This window comes from Aythya fuligula, chromosome 7 (assembly GCF_009819795.1).
Source record: "Aythya fuligula isolate bAytFul2 chromosome 7, bAytFul2.pri, whole genome shotgun sequence".
In the NCBI taxonomy this organism is placed as follows: domain Eukaryota; kingdom Metazoa; phylum Chordata; class Aves; order Anseriformes; family Anatidae; genus Aythya; species Aythya fuligula.
In genome coordinates, this window is record NC_045565.1 from 13,514,579 (window position 1) to 13,529,840 (window position 15,262).

At 36.7% G+C, this 15,262-nt stretch overlaps 1 protein-coding gene across 1 annotated transcript in view; it reads left to right on the forward strand.

The window, feature by feature from the left end:
* DLG5 (discs large MAGUK scaffold protein 5) overlaps nt 1-15,262 on the forward strand; it is a 108,059-nt gene that overhangs the window by 53,260 nt on the left and 39,537 nt on the right. Inside the window, 4 exon segments of the mRNA XM_032190934.1 lie at nt 2,339-2,504; nt 6,874-7,017; nt 8,389-8,572; nt 12,371-12,630. Of these exon segments, the coding sequence (XP_032046825.1) occupies nt 2,339-2,504; nt 6,874-7,017; nt 8,389-8,572; nt 12,371-12,630 (754 nt within the window).

The following is a 15,262-nucleotide window of genomic DNA, read 5'->3' on the forward strand; positions in this document are numbered from 1 at the left end:
TTTCTGATGAAAGAGAAGCTTACTGAAGCTTTTTGGAGTGTCCACAAATTTGATTTAACATTGTTAGATGTTTTGTACAACTATTGAAAATGTAAGGTTGTGATTAAATTGAGCAATGATATTCTTTTTGGACTTCTTCTAAGTTTAAGAAGGAGAATATATGAATTGCATTGATCTGAATTTTTATAGCACTTACGTGTAAATCTTGGCTGGTATTAAACATTGACAATATCATCATTGAGTTTGACATGCAGATATTTGTTGATGTGCATGTAAAAAGGGACGAGTCAATGAAAAAACAATTTCTGGTACTAAGATTAATGGTTTCACATTAGTCAAGAAAGCTTCTTTCCTAAGGCTAGCTAGCTTGTCTTTATGTAAAGCAGCCTTGCCTTGCTTGGCATAGCTTTGGGACTGAATTTGCCCAAGACCATGCAGCCTGTCAGTACTTGAATTAGAGTGTGTTTGTCTACCTTTTCACTTCTTTATGAAATGATCCTGCTCATGTCCAAACGGTTCCAAGTTAATATGCATTTTGACTTTTGCATTTGTTTTTTTCCCTATTTACTCCTTACATCATGAACATAGGATAGTGCATGTTTATTATTTTTAGTTTCTCTATAATCTTTCCTTAAAAACTTGTAGAATGATTTCTGTTTTAGAAAATCAAAATAGTAAAAAGAAAGGAGAACTGTGTTTCAAGTGTGAGATCCTTGGCCCTCACAGAAGAAGGGTCTCCTGGGTGGAGGAGGGGACTATAGAATAGTGAGAGAAAAACTCAAATGCAGCTTCCATTTAGAATTCTTTAGAGCAATGTAAATCTCTGTCTTTGTGTCTTTCTACAGAAGACAGGTTGTTCCTGCAGTTCTTTATTTCTTCATTTGCTATTAAAGTGTTTGCATGCACTGTTTTGCAATAGCTAAAATTAAAAATGAGTGTATGCTCCCAAATTGCCTTCACAGAATTATAGGAGCTGCTGAAGGGAGTAAGAACAAGGATCCTTATGCTGTATGTATGGTAGTCATAACCCTAAAGTTACTTTGGTGTGGAAACTTAAGCACAGGTAGATCTACTTAAAATTGGAGCGAGTTCTTGCATTCTGTAATACCTTCTTGAATTGCATTTAGAGGAAGAAAATGAATAATAATAATAATAAAAAAGTCAATCCTTGTAACTCATTAGCACTTGATCAGATGAAGTAACTGAAAATCTTTATCTTTCAAAAGACAGATCAGTGATCATCATTTTACAAATGGATCTTTTGTTGTTTCATTAAAAAAAAAAAAAAAAAAGGCACTATCAGGGCACATCTTAGAAAGCTAATGCCAAGTAGTTCTAGAACTTCTTTTGGGTAGAATACAGTAAATTCTGGTATACATCAGGACTTTAATTTTCACATTTGTAACTTATATCTTTGCTGTCATGTGTGTATGATTAAAATGGGTAGAAATAAAATTAGAGTTGAATTAATGTCAGCATGTTGTGAAACATAATATATCAGACTGTCATCTGTTAGGTGGAAGACCTCTTTGTATTGATGTCTGAGGTATCTGAGAAGACAGTAAAATTCATTCATTGTACATCTCTGATATTTAGAAAACAGAAGAAGATCCCACCATACTCTTTAATGTATGACTGCCCCTTAGAGGAAATTTGATGTGCTGCCCAGTTGCAATTATTGTAATGTGTTCATTTTAACTGGTGTTAATATGAAGCCCATCTCTCATAATTTGCTGGCAAGTCAAATCTGTATGAACTGGACTAATAAGTTGTGACATATGAAAACATAAGTTGTCTTTAAAAAAAAAAAAAAAAGTGGTAGCACATAGAATAGTGTGTCTGTGAGGCTAAAGGAGCAGCTGCTAATGTGCTGTAGCAGTTTCTCAGTTGTTGGGCTATGTTGGTATATTTTTTTCTATGTGATTTTTTTTTTTTTTAAAGCATGGAACATGTCTCTTCTCTCTAAGTGACCTTGCATCTGTGAGTTCTTTGTCACTGTTGTAGTTTTGGAGGTCTTTGCAATTGTGACTGCTAGTTATTTGTCCTCTCTTTGGTAACTTGTAAGTATGGGGGGAGCAAGGGGCCTATTTGTGCAAAATTAACTTGTAACATGGATAGAGTTTTTCCAATAATGTAAAGTCTGACTGAATTGAGTTGTTCTTCTACCAACTTGCTGGTGAAAACTCCCACGACTTACTTTGGTTTTGAATGGGATTCTGCAACCAAAAGTATGTGATTTTTTTATTGTTGTTGTTGTTGTTAGCACTGACATCTTTGGTGAAGTTGTATTGTTCTTTTGAGGGGTTTTCTAACTGTCAGTTATTTGTCTTTTGGTCAGGTACAACTGGTAAAGCGTCATCTCCACCACCTGTAACAGACACAAGACAGATGAGTGAGAAGCTGGAGACAATACTATTTCAGCTCCGTCAGGTAACTCGAGAGAGGGATGAGCTGCGCAAGCGACTTGCACTTTCATCTCCTGGATCAACTTTTGATGACTGCAGGTAAAAATAAAAATAAAACAAATGTACATTTGAATTCGGTCTTCAGGAATATTTTCAAGTGTCTTGTCTCCTGCTTGCTTGAAAAGCAGCAATAATATTACAGTGCATTTATGTTGCATGTAAGGTACCTGCTTTGTGGTGATGTATATGTAGGTGACCATATCCAGGTTTCAGAGCTGCGTGTTGGATGCCTTCTCCTGCTTTTTACAGCAGTGTTACTGTGGGATTGAGGGGAATAGGGCTCAACTCCTTCTCGAGAAAAGCAAGCAAGTTGTTGAGGATTCCTAGGTTATGTTATGGAAAGAGGTGGAAGACTGTGTGTCTGAAGTGTTCGCAGTTTTGAAGTGGTGATTAATTGAGCATTTCATCCATAGGAGATGAGGTCTTGAGGTTTGAACCAGTGAACTGATGTTGAGAGAATGTTTAATCATTCATTCCTTAGCTAACCATCTCAGGCTCCCCAAGCCGAGGTGGTTGCAAGAGATACTGTAGGTCTTGAGGACCTTTGTGTTCTGTCAGAGGGTCTCAAACGAGTTTCAGGGATGGGAGAGGAAAAGTTCAAATGTTAACATCTTCTGCTGAGCTTCGTGTTACTTTTAGCTCACACCAAGGACCTTATCTGAAGTCAGTAGAGCTTAGGCATTGAGGATTTTACAGCTTAGAATATTGTTCTCTATAATCCCAGCTACTATTAATAAAGTTCTGATGAGCTGTCCTCTAGACTGTCCCAGTTTTCTCTTTTTTGGTTGTCAAATCAATTTTCTGCCAATGTAGGGTTTGTATGTTGTGGAAAATATAAATGTTTACAGCTTAAACAAATCTCATGAAAATAAACATTGTGTTTGTGCAGTGCTTGGACAGTTTGTTAGATGGAGGATGCTACTTCCCCCCTAAAAATTAATTATCTGATGGGGTCGAAATGAATGAAGTTGATTAGATGACTTACTGTTTTCCTTTAGTAAAAAAGGAAATTACTGCTCTCATCTAAATACACATCTATGGTTTGTGAAAATGTGCTGGTATTTTTCACTTTGTTCCACATTCTTTCTTCATATAAAATTAATCGTCAACCTTCCAGGATTCAAAGCCCAGATATTGCCAGCTACCACCCTGAATTGTCAAGTCTGAAAGACCACTGTTTAGGTGGTCACTCTGACAAGCCAAAAGGCTTTGGCTTTCCTGTCTACATGTGCTCTTTGAAAAATCACTGAACCAAATGCAGGTAGTGTAGAGACAAATCCTGACACATCATGGTGGCGTGCTTAGAAATGGTTTCAGCTTGCAACATGTTCATAGGCTGGGCTGGGCTGGATGTGAAGGCTGGCAGTTGCAAAGTTGAGATCTGTTTTCAAAAACTGGTGTTGACTAAGTCCAGAGCAATGGAAGAGGAGCTGCAGAAGTGGATTGTGATGAGCTGAATCTGATTAGCATGTGTCACTCTGCTGGACAGGAGTAGGATTGCTCATGCTGTGCTTGAGTCACTTGACAGTGATTATACGCATGCATGTGTTGTGGTGATTAAGCAAAAATTTAACTAAATTATTTAGTGTGATCAAGGTGAGCTTCAAATACTTATATTTGATGTTAGTAATTGTAGTATTTCCCTTAGAGAACCGCAATACAGAGAAAACACCTAAAAACTGCTTTTGAGAAAGGACTGGTTTATGTGCAGTCTGCAGTTGTTGTTCATGGACCTGATATTGTAAATGAAAATGTTTTAAAGTTGTTGGTCAAGTATTGCCCATAGGAAGGTTGGAACTGCTCTTGGCATTAGCTTTTACATCCTAATCAAATATATCTAAACGTCAGTCTTGATGTGGCCCTCATTTAGAATCGGGGTGATTCCCTTGGGATGCAGAGGATTTTTAGAATTGTTATGTGAATATCAGAACAACAGTTGGAACTCTGACAATAGCATTTTAATTTTTTTTGTATAATTTGTATCTTGTTTGAACTAATGCTTTCAAAGCAATAACTGATGCTTCTCCTTTATTGAAATCATAATATTTTGTATGTTCTGGTGCAATTTAGCATTATACTGTGGTGGTCTTATTTAAATGAGATTTGATCACTGTGTGGTTTTGAGTGGATTGCTTTATTTTAAGAGTTAGTTTTTTGACTTCTGACCAATGTTTAGTTCCATATCCATATTCTTGCTGATTAATAAGCCCTTGAAACAGTAGTGCAGGACATAACTGCCTTGGCAGTGCAGGTGTTCTGTTACATGTAGATGAGCTAGAGTGCGGGAGGTTACTGGTGGCATTGTTTGTTTCTCATTGTATAGGTAGGCTAACTTTTGTATTTACCATGTTATCTTTTTATCTAGGATTTCTGTTTAGAATTATGCTTCAGCAATATATGAAATACAGATGTGATTGATGTTAGATATGTTTAAGTTCTCACCATAGCTTTGAGGCTGACTTAAGTTACTTTTTAGAAAAAAAAATGCACAAATATTTTGCAGGAATGTGTGTTTATGATTACAAGCTTAATATGAGCAAGTGTTAATGGAACTCAAGCTTAAAGATTCAGCTGAACTAAACCATGCTTCAATTAATATTCTCATTGTAACGGCTGGGGGACAGATGATGTCTACCTACAATGATTTCATCCTAGAGACTAATTTAAATCAATACTTGCGGTTTTAGTGATTTTGTCAAGGGTGTGAACATCTCAGGTAGTTTTACTTACACTAATTGGGGTTGTATTTTCAAAGAGAAACTAACACTGCAATAGTTATGGTAATATGTCTGTAAATCTGTATGAAGTATTTCCTTTTATACCCATAAACAGTGAAGTAAAAACAAACAGAAAAACATCCAAACAAACACTGAAAAGACATCCCTGCAGATCTGACTTTATATGTTACTTTATACAAATTTGACTTTTACTTCTTGTTACAGTATGTCAGTTGAGGAAGGGATTTTTTTTTTCCTTTGCCTTTGTTTTCCCCGGGAACACTTGTTCAGGGAGTAGGGAGAAAAAGAGGAATTAAAATGAAAGACTGTACTACTCTGCAACCTAAACACAACTAGGTTGCAAAAATGCACCTTCAGATCTCGCACACATTCCCTGAGCATCTGTGAATCAGATGTGACTGCTATTTATTTTTCTGTTACTGTCAGCACTGCAGCCATGCAAAACCATTTCATTTCAATTCAGATGCCAGCTGAATTTCTGTTCCAGAATCCATGCTGCTGTTCTTATATGAAGCGAAGAGCATTGTGATTACTTCTTAGATAGAGCTTACAGTGAAGCTGTTTGGGGGAGAGAATGTTAGCAAGGAAAGGGAGAAAGGGTGATCTGTGCAGCAGTGGAGCAAATGTGATAGGAGAATAAGCAGTCAAATTAGACATCAATTAATATCTTTCTTTTCTTGTTGTTTGTTAGAGGTATGAGACCTGGGAGATGCCATAGAGACAGCTGTTAGTAGTTTCATTTTGAAAGTAGAAAATTGATTGGTGAAAAAAATTTGAGACTGCAGAGGAAGAACATAGTTCAGTGTAGAGTGTCTTGAAGAGTTTAGTGCTCCAGAAGAAGGTGGTATAATTCTGGTAATTTAGTTTTCAAAAAGATTTATAATATTCTAATATAAATAGAGGTGTTACATACAGTGGATACACATTGTAGACGTAATCTATGTTGGTCAATTGCCAGACAAAATAGGTAATTTTGGAAAGCTTCTCGTCTCCCAGTCACCATGATATACTTAAATAAATAAAACAAAATATCATTTGATGGACTTTTGCTTTCATGTTGTTCAGCTTACTGTAAATGGTCTAACTAGTCTCATCAAACTTTGCTGGCACAGATGCATGTATTTGGTGTCCTGTTGAGATTCTATGTCTCAAAACTAACCCTAACTGTGGTTTTCCTAGGGAGCTGTAGATAAGGTCCTCCAGCTGTTTCCAGGATGATGAGTTTTCCCTAGTACAGGTTTCCATGCCACCCCACTTGACTTTGCAAGCCTCTTTTCATCCCCACTCACACTGCAGCTCTGTGCTTTTTCTTTGGAAGTCTGGGCATAATAATGCAAGGAAGCGGTGTTTGTTCTGTCGCTGAGTTTTCAAGTGACAGTTCTGGTCTATGATAATACTGCTGCTCCAAAGAAAGGAATGTGGACTCACAGTACAGTTTTCATTTGATTTAGCATTGGACAACTGGCTCGTTATTAAATGGTATATCTCAGTACAACACTGGTACAGGTTTATCTTTGTTTGTGGTTGCATCTTGTTGTGAAGCTGTCACTATTTGATTTGAAGTACAATATGGCCTAAGTATAGTCTGTATATATCCGAAGCTGTGTGACAGTGTTTATTGGATTTTATTCTAAGCTGTTATTTGACTTAATATTCTTTTTCTGCGCTAGGCCTAGTCCAAAACCTAATCATGACTATGAAAGACTGAAGATTCAGTGCATGAAGGCCATGTCAGACCTTCAGTCTCTGCAGAATCAACATACCAAGACATTAAAAAGGTGTGAAGAAGCAGCAAAAGAGGCAGATTTTTATCAGTAAGTACTAGTAAAGCTATAAAAGGTGAGAGTTAACCGATCTTTGCTGTAAGGTATTAAAACATGGTAATCAAACCATTATTTGTATTATTTTTCCACTTTAATTGCAAGATTAATGTTTGAATGCATCAGATAAAAATACTTTGGGACTATTTGAAATGAGACAGTTATGGACTGTGTCTTATTTTGAAGAATTTGAGGTGGCAATCCGTAATGACTTGGTGGGACACTGACAAGGAAAGGCTAGTTACTGATTTAGAATTACACTCCAGTCAGGCTGAAGAACAGAATATTATTTGAGAGAATGGAATTCATGATTTCTTAGATGATGTGATGGCTTTTTTTATGACTTACATAAGTTTTATCACAGGCCAAGACCAGTTGTAAGCATTCATGAAAATGCAGTAAAACAGGCAGCAGCTGTTGAATAATGCTAGTCTGTGTTTTAGTTTAAAAATCAGTCATTGATGCAAATAGGGAAGTTTTATTTACCTGGGAGGCAAATAAACTTGAGTTTTTGAGGATGGAGTATCTTCTCTAGTTTACTAGCTATTTTAAAATTGTAAAATGGTCCTATTCATTGCTTCTGTCTGTTTTTTATTTAATTATGGGCTTTCACACCTGCTGATCATCAGCTTAGACTTCAGTTTGTATCATTCTGTTTCAACAACAGAAGACAGTATCAAACTAGCAGTCTTTATTTAATATGCACTAGTATAATGTGTTCAAGTGAGTTTTGCTCTCATGCAGCAATGATTAGGTCTAATTTTGGGCTGTTACCTTGAATTATAATTTGAATGCTAGCCTTATCATGCTAGCATTCTATCTTAGTTATTTAGTTTCTAAGTGGGAATAAATCTCTCTCAACAATTATGGCTTACATAATGAAATGTGGAATACCTTTGGTGGCATTTTACCGACTTGAATGTAGTTGAAAGAGTACTTTCTGTTTGTTTTTTATGGTAGGAAACAAGATTTTTCTAGTTTTAATCTGTATGTTGATTAGCTGGAGAGGCCGAGGAGGAAGGGGACTTAATGAGTGAGATAATTACTGTTATCTCCAATATCATCTTTGGCTCACAAACAATTCCTGTTTGTCTATCTAGTTGCTTTTAAGTGGCATTGATGCGGTGGTATAGGTCCATCATCTCTCCTGATGCTGTGTTAAGAGTACTATATATTTAAACATTTTTTTATACTTAGAGGTTTGTTCTTCTCTGATTTATCTTGTTCTTGGAATATTCAAATTTGAAAATTTGAGTTAGTTTGATCTGTTTTCTTGGTAGAAAACTCATACATGAAACTAGTTAGTACAAGAATCTGTCTACGCAAATTTGCCTCAAAGAGTGTATTTTCTGTATGCCATGACAGCACGTTGCACAGTCGGCTGCTGAGTGACCAGTCACAGCTGAAGGAGGATATGGATACCTTGAAGAGGAAAAACACACAGTTGGTGCGAGAACATAATCATCTCCAGCAGTCATGTGAGGAAATGAAAAGACTTCATGACGAGGATCAGAAAGAGATAACAGATCTACGCAGCCAGCAGCAGCAGGTAAGCTACAGCTTGTAATGTAAATGCTAGAAGCAGTTCTAAGCTTTTCCTTTGGTAAATACGTTAATAAAACCAATTAACTGGATTTTGCTGAATTTTGTCTCACGTAGTCTAGAACCTATTTTTTCCCTCAGTGCTGTAAAATGTGAAGCATGAGATCTTGAATGCGATTTTTTTTTCTTCTGTAACTAGATGAAGAAAGAAGAAGGGATGTAGAATATTAAATAGCATGAAGAAATTTTGATGCAGAGAAGAACTAAGTTTACGTGATGAATATTGTAGGTGACAGTAAGTAGGTGGAGGAGGAATCAAAAACCTAGTTTGAAGTTGCTAAGAGATGAAAAATACTGTTTTCAAAGGGTATTTTATAGGACGGGGCTAGCTTTAAACTTGCATGCTGTTTCTGCTTTTTTTTTTTTTTTTTTTTTTAATTCTAAGTGTCACAGAAATAAAGAGTGACCATTTTTCTTATTTTTGGTGACATCTTAAATGCAAGGCCAATGATTGAACTCAGGTTGCATATTTAGGATCACAGACACTTGAGTGTCTTAGAACAAAGCTACAGACTGATGAATGTTTTTGAACTTGTGACAAAAAAGGCAATCTCTTCAGGACTGGAAGAAGTGGGCATTTCAGTACTGTGTATAATAGGCTGTCTCATGAGCAAAGTTGCTTGCACATTCTGGAGAAACAAAGTCAAGAGGAATAGTCAGGAGTAACTGGCGCTATCAAGTCCATTGTTCACATCCAGAAGTCTGGTCATTAAGTTAACACAGCTACAGTAACATGAAATGGTTAAATAGAATATCTCATTTAACTGTGTGTAAGCTGATTCACAGGGCAAACTTGCAAATCAAACATGAGGCTTCAGAAGCAAAACCTATGCAAACAAAAATAATTATTTTCTAGAGTAGGAGGGGCAAAGGTCAAAGTAAGCTGTATTGCTGAGTGGCACTTTCAGAGGTGTTTTGGGGCTAGTGCAAAAAGGAATTAAATTAGTATTTGGTTGTGACCCCGTCCTCTAATAGTTGTGCTGTGAAGTGGTTTATTGACTTCGTTCAGAAGGTGGGTTGTGTTCTGTGTAGCAGAAATGGCTGTTTCATGTAAATGTTCTGTGTTAACCTGGATAAATGGCTTAATAGTTTTGTGCATCAGCTTCTCAGTCTGCAAAGCAGAGGTGTAAAACCTCCAAGAGAAGGTTGTTGTATTTTTAGACTGTCTTGAAATCTGAAATTGTCTTGCAGCAAAGGAGGTTCAAGCATTGTTATAAGTATTTATTGAAAGAAATTCTCACATCAGTATCATGATAAGACCTTTACAGAAAAGTACCTATGTTATCCTCGATGAGAAAGTTGTGTAACTCTGTTTCTCAGCATGTCCAAGTGAATCATGTTTGTTGTCTTGAAGGGGCGCCAAGTTCTTTATCTTGTCTGTGCCACTTCTCATCTGAGTTAGTCTAATTCTGTTTATGTTGACCTCTGAAGTGTTGTTCCATTGTAAGGCTGTAGCAAAACAGCATCTTAGTGGCTTTGGAGAGTATAAACTGATTGAGTTACTCTTACCGTGGGCTTGTCATTGATTTGCTGTTTAGCAGCTGACCAGATTATGTTTCTGCAGCTCACAATGTTGCTTTTTGCCATAGCTGTCGTCTTTGGCCCATCTGGGACTACTTGCTTTTCCTCATACTGGGATTTTGAATGGGAGACTTTCCTTATTCCCCTGCTTATTGTTTATGGTATTTCTTTGCTCCTTTGTGAAATCTGTTAGCAAATTGATGATAAAATTAATCAACTTTCTGGTATATTTTTCCTTCTTTAATTATTTAGCATTTTAAACAAAATAATATATATATATGCTTTAGGCAGTGAAAAGTTGCTTGTTTCTGTGTGGATTCTCAAATATTCCATTCTCAAACCTGTTTTAAATATGCTTTGGGAAGTAGTTTTCAGGAAAAACAGCACTCAAGTACATATAAATCAACACAGTATCTAACTTCACATACACCTACAGTTTCTTACACAGAATGGTAGTATATTCTTGAATAAGAAGCAACATCAGCTTCTTCAGCTTCTCTAAATTGGTTCAGTGAAGCACGCTAGCTAATCATGGGCCCAGCTCTGTGCAGGTTATGCTTCTGAAGCTGCTGAGGACGTGAAAGTGTGTGCAATCAGCCATGCTGGTGAGACTCCCCAAAGTCCGGCCTCATTCCAGGACCCCTTTATGAGCGATTCATTGTTTTTATTTATGTACCTTGGTTAGCTAAAGGAGACCAGCATCAGGATGAAGAACTTCTCTTCTTTTGCCTCTGTACAGAAGCGTTTTTCTGACAGTAGCAATTTGTTACTTGCTGCTTGTGGGCAGTGAGCAGCGCACAAAGTGGGCAGTCTCTGCATGGTGTCAGCCATTTCTGGTACACAGGCATCCGTGCTCCGAGGAGCCAAAGAGTACCTGAAAGTGTCACTGAGGTGGTGTATGTGTGCACAGTAGGGAAAGTGTGTTCCAACTGAGTATTGAATCTGTGCTGTCACAACTCTGCAGCAGATGGCTAAAAGACAAGTCTGGTTGAGGTCTATTTGACTTCCATTTGTGGAGTGGTTGCTCTGTTTGTTAGCAACGTTTTATAAAGTGCAGCTTTTCTGTCTTTTTTTTCCATAGCTTTTTAAGACACACACACAGACGCACACCTCTTTCAGCTCGTTGGGGATGTAGGCTAATGTATTGTAGGCTAATGGTAAGCTTACATAAATTCCTGGCACCTCTGTCTTTAGCCTTCCTATTTCTTCCCACTACATGAAGTTCAAATTTTGATTTAAAATATAAAAAGAGAAGGGGAAAAAAAGCATGACATGACCAACAAAAAAAAAATAAGTCCGTCTCACCAGTGCAAGTTATTTTTTGTCTTTTGAGACAGAAGGAGTAGATTTGCTGACGTTCTTTATGGATTCTTGTTGTTGCTGGTTATTTAGAATGAACATTGCTACTTAACAGCGAGATTTTTATGTAAATTAATTTGAAACCAGGGTTCTGGTCAGATTTTATTGATGTTTAAATGGATTTTCTGTCCGTTGATATTTTATGAAAAGTTTTTGAAACTCGAACGTTTGTAGTTATTTTCAGTTGAAATACTGTATGAATATTAAAACACATGCCTGAGTGCATGTCTCTAGGATATAGGCAGTCTGTCATCAGTGCCACCTCGTGGTCGTTTCCTAAATTACAGCTATCAGCACGACCACCAAACGAGTTACTTCTTGCTCAAAGAACTTATTCGAAAACCATGTGAGTTTAATAAATATTGTTTGCAATTACCATTTGAGAGATGGATACATTTATGCACCCTAAGCTGTGATAAACCAGACTTGGTTCCAGTTAAAATTAAGTGGATGTAGTGATGTTTAGAGTAGCAGTAATGCTAAGGAGAAGCTCCATGATTTCTTAATCAATAAAAAGAGTGATCATTAAAATTGGTGTATTTTTGTTCTATTATTATGTTCTTATACATAGTCTTAATAAAAATATTGGACTGATTAAAAGCACCTTATCAATACAATTCCTGACTTAAGTTTTTATTAGTCTGAAGGGCAAGATTATTCCCTAGATATTTCATCACTGCATTGTCTGAATACTACTTAAATACAGATTTTTTTTCCCGAGGGGACAGGAGTTGTGAAAAACAAGTAAAAACAAATCATGTTCCCGTGATGAGAAGTGAAAAGATGTGTACTTAATTATCTCTTTATAGCTCAAATTTAATGACGTTTCTGTCTTTTGTTTTTGTTGTTGTTGTTGTTTTTTTAGGTTATGAAGCAAAATGGGTCATCAGAGATACTAAATAAGCTGTATGATACAGCAATGGACAAGCTAGAAGGTGTGAAGAAGGATTACGATGCCTTAAGGAAGCGGTACAATGAGAAGATAGCAAGTCACAATACAGATCTTAGCCGTCTGGAGCAGGCTGAGGAGGAGAACAGACGTCTTCAGAAGCAGATTGACATGTTAATGAAGCAAAGGGACACAGCAATTCATTTTCAACAGCAATATTCATCCTCTCTCAGAAGGTATAATCAGTTTTTGATATTAGAATACACTGTGAAGGCAGTAACTTTCCTAATACAGCATCAGACTTTTTCTGTGGTAAAATCTCTAATATTTTCCTGAAGTTTTTCTCTGGTATTAATTTTGTGTTGAGTAAGTGTGTGTTTCTGTATAAGATTTTTGTATAAGGATTCCCAGATCAGGGTTTTGGAATTGTATGAGGAATTTTAACCATTGTTTACCTCATGTGAAGAAGGGCTTTCTGCCCTTAAAGTTAAAAAAACAAACTAACAAAAGGCGAAATAAAACACAACCAAAGCTTTATCAGGTTTAGTGTTCCAAGTTAACTCAAAGAGTGATGAGTCCATTGGCATACGCATCTTTATAGAGATATTTAAAAAAATACTCAAGAAGTGCATATAATTTCCAATGATGATCAGCAAGTGACGATTTTATCAAGCTAACATTTATGACATAAGAATTGCTGACCATAGGGGACTCTTGAGACAGAGCCTCAGACTGGCAGCAGAGTTGACTGCAGCTACCTGGAGGTCTTGGTTCACCAGGAAGATGCTGTTGTGGTTATGAGCACCACAAATACCAAATCAGAAGGGCACAGTGTCACACCATACCTCTCTTTGGTCCTGGTTGATACTGAGTCTGCAGATAACTATATTGGGTAGGATGAATGCTAACATATAAAAGGAATCCAAAGAACATCTGTAGGCATTGAGAATATTTTTACTGCCATAGACCGAAGCCAAGAAAGTATTGTTTTCCACATTCATAGACTTGTAGTAATTTTAAAAGATGAAATTTAGCGTAGATAATATACTTGTGAATAGAATGTGCATATTTCTGATCTAACTAGTAAGTTAAAAGAGTATGTGTAAAAAGTTACAGAATCACAGAATCATCTAGGTTGGAAGAGACCTCCAAGATCACCTAGTCCAACCTCTGACCTATAACTTTAGAGTGCCATGGATTCCTGAAAGTGAGGAAAAGCCCAACGTATGTACTATTAACAGACACTGGAACCATACTAGTAATAATACATGGAGAAGCTCAATGTATTTGTATTATGGTCTTGTGATTTAGCTCCCTTTCTTGAGAAAAACGTGTAGCTTGATACTGAGCAAAGATCAGTTTTAAGAATGTCAGGATTGATCTCGTTATTCCTATGAAACAGTGAGCCAACTAAGTTACTGTGATTGGACTTCAGGAATTCATGCTATTTGGTTGACTTTGGGTCTGGACTTCTCTGTACTGGTTACTAGTTACAGAAACTCAGTCTTTATCTTATGTTTTATACCCTTTCTGCATAACCAAGACTGTACTTGTTTAGGTGAACAGAAAGTTTTAATACATGTATCAAGTGGGTGTACTTTTCAGAATACAAGACTCAATGGGTTTGCAGTTTAATGATGAATAAGTCATAAAATGCAGCACTGCATTTTCCTAGTAATACCAACTGGAAACCAGTTGCTTTTAAAGAGAGCAGGAAGAACAAGACTTAGTGTCCCAGCTCTCTTTTTTGAGTGAAAAAAGAAAGAAATATCTTAATTGTTCAGCCATTTTTCTTTTATCTACGAAGTTGTTGCAATAATACACAGTGTAGGAACTCTACCAAGATGACTGACCTAGTGAATATATTGCATATGAAACAGGCTAATTCCTATGTGCCAAACGTTACTTTTGATGTGTCTCTCTTCATTTTGAATGTGGCTGTGGCACTCAGAAAGATCTGCCCATAGTCTGATTATATTGACGACAAAGCAGGTTGCCCTAGTTGCTACTTAAAAACTCTATTCTTATTGCTACTTAAAACCCGTTATTTAAAACATGCTACTTAAAACCTGTTGATGACAATTGTTGCAATTGGTCTTTCTCTGCAGAAGGCATCTGTAAAAATGTGATCCAGCCACCTGTATTTCCTCCTTAGGAGACAATGAAGTGTAAAATAGGACTGTGCTTTTTCAGATAGAACTTGAAGATTTCCTCGGTTATCACTATTTAATATATATATTAATATATTATAAAATTTCACATTAATATAGCATTGCCTTCTATGGCGGAGACTGTCCTTCCTCCCTATGGTTGCTTTCCTAAAGGCTGTTGTTTTTCCATATGTTGGGCTGCTTATCTTTTTTTTTTTTTTTTTTTTTTTTCCTTTGCTGGTGACATCTCCTTGGTTTGGCAAACATTGCCTGAAATTGCCATTTTCCTTTTCTTTCTTCCCTATGTCCTCCCAGTGTTGTCCTGGTTTTGACTCCCAAATAGTTTGCAAATCTGTGGCTTTTTACATGGCAATGAGGTTGTTCAACATAGTTTGTCTTAAATTCGTTATATATCCTTGTATTTCTCTTACAGTGTATTCTTTTTATCTTCATGTTGACAGTTTAGAAAGCAGAAATAATATATAATTTGTAATGTTAGGAGTCCTGTACTGCCAGCCTTGATGGTCTGTTAGACTGAAGAATTTCCTGAAAGGAGGCAGGGAGGTGGTTTTGAAACTACTGGCAGATGCCTCAGTAATACTATGGCAATCCTTTGAATTCACTGAGGCTTTCAAGGGAATATTTGAAATTGGGTTTATTAGCTCTCCCTGGGGAAAGGTCAGGCAACGTGCTGGATTAGACATGCAGTTGCACTTTA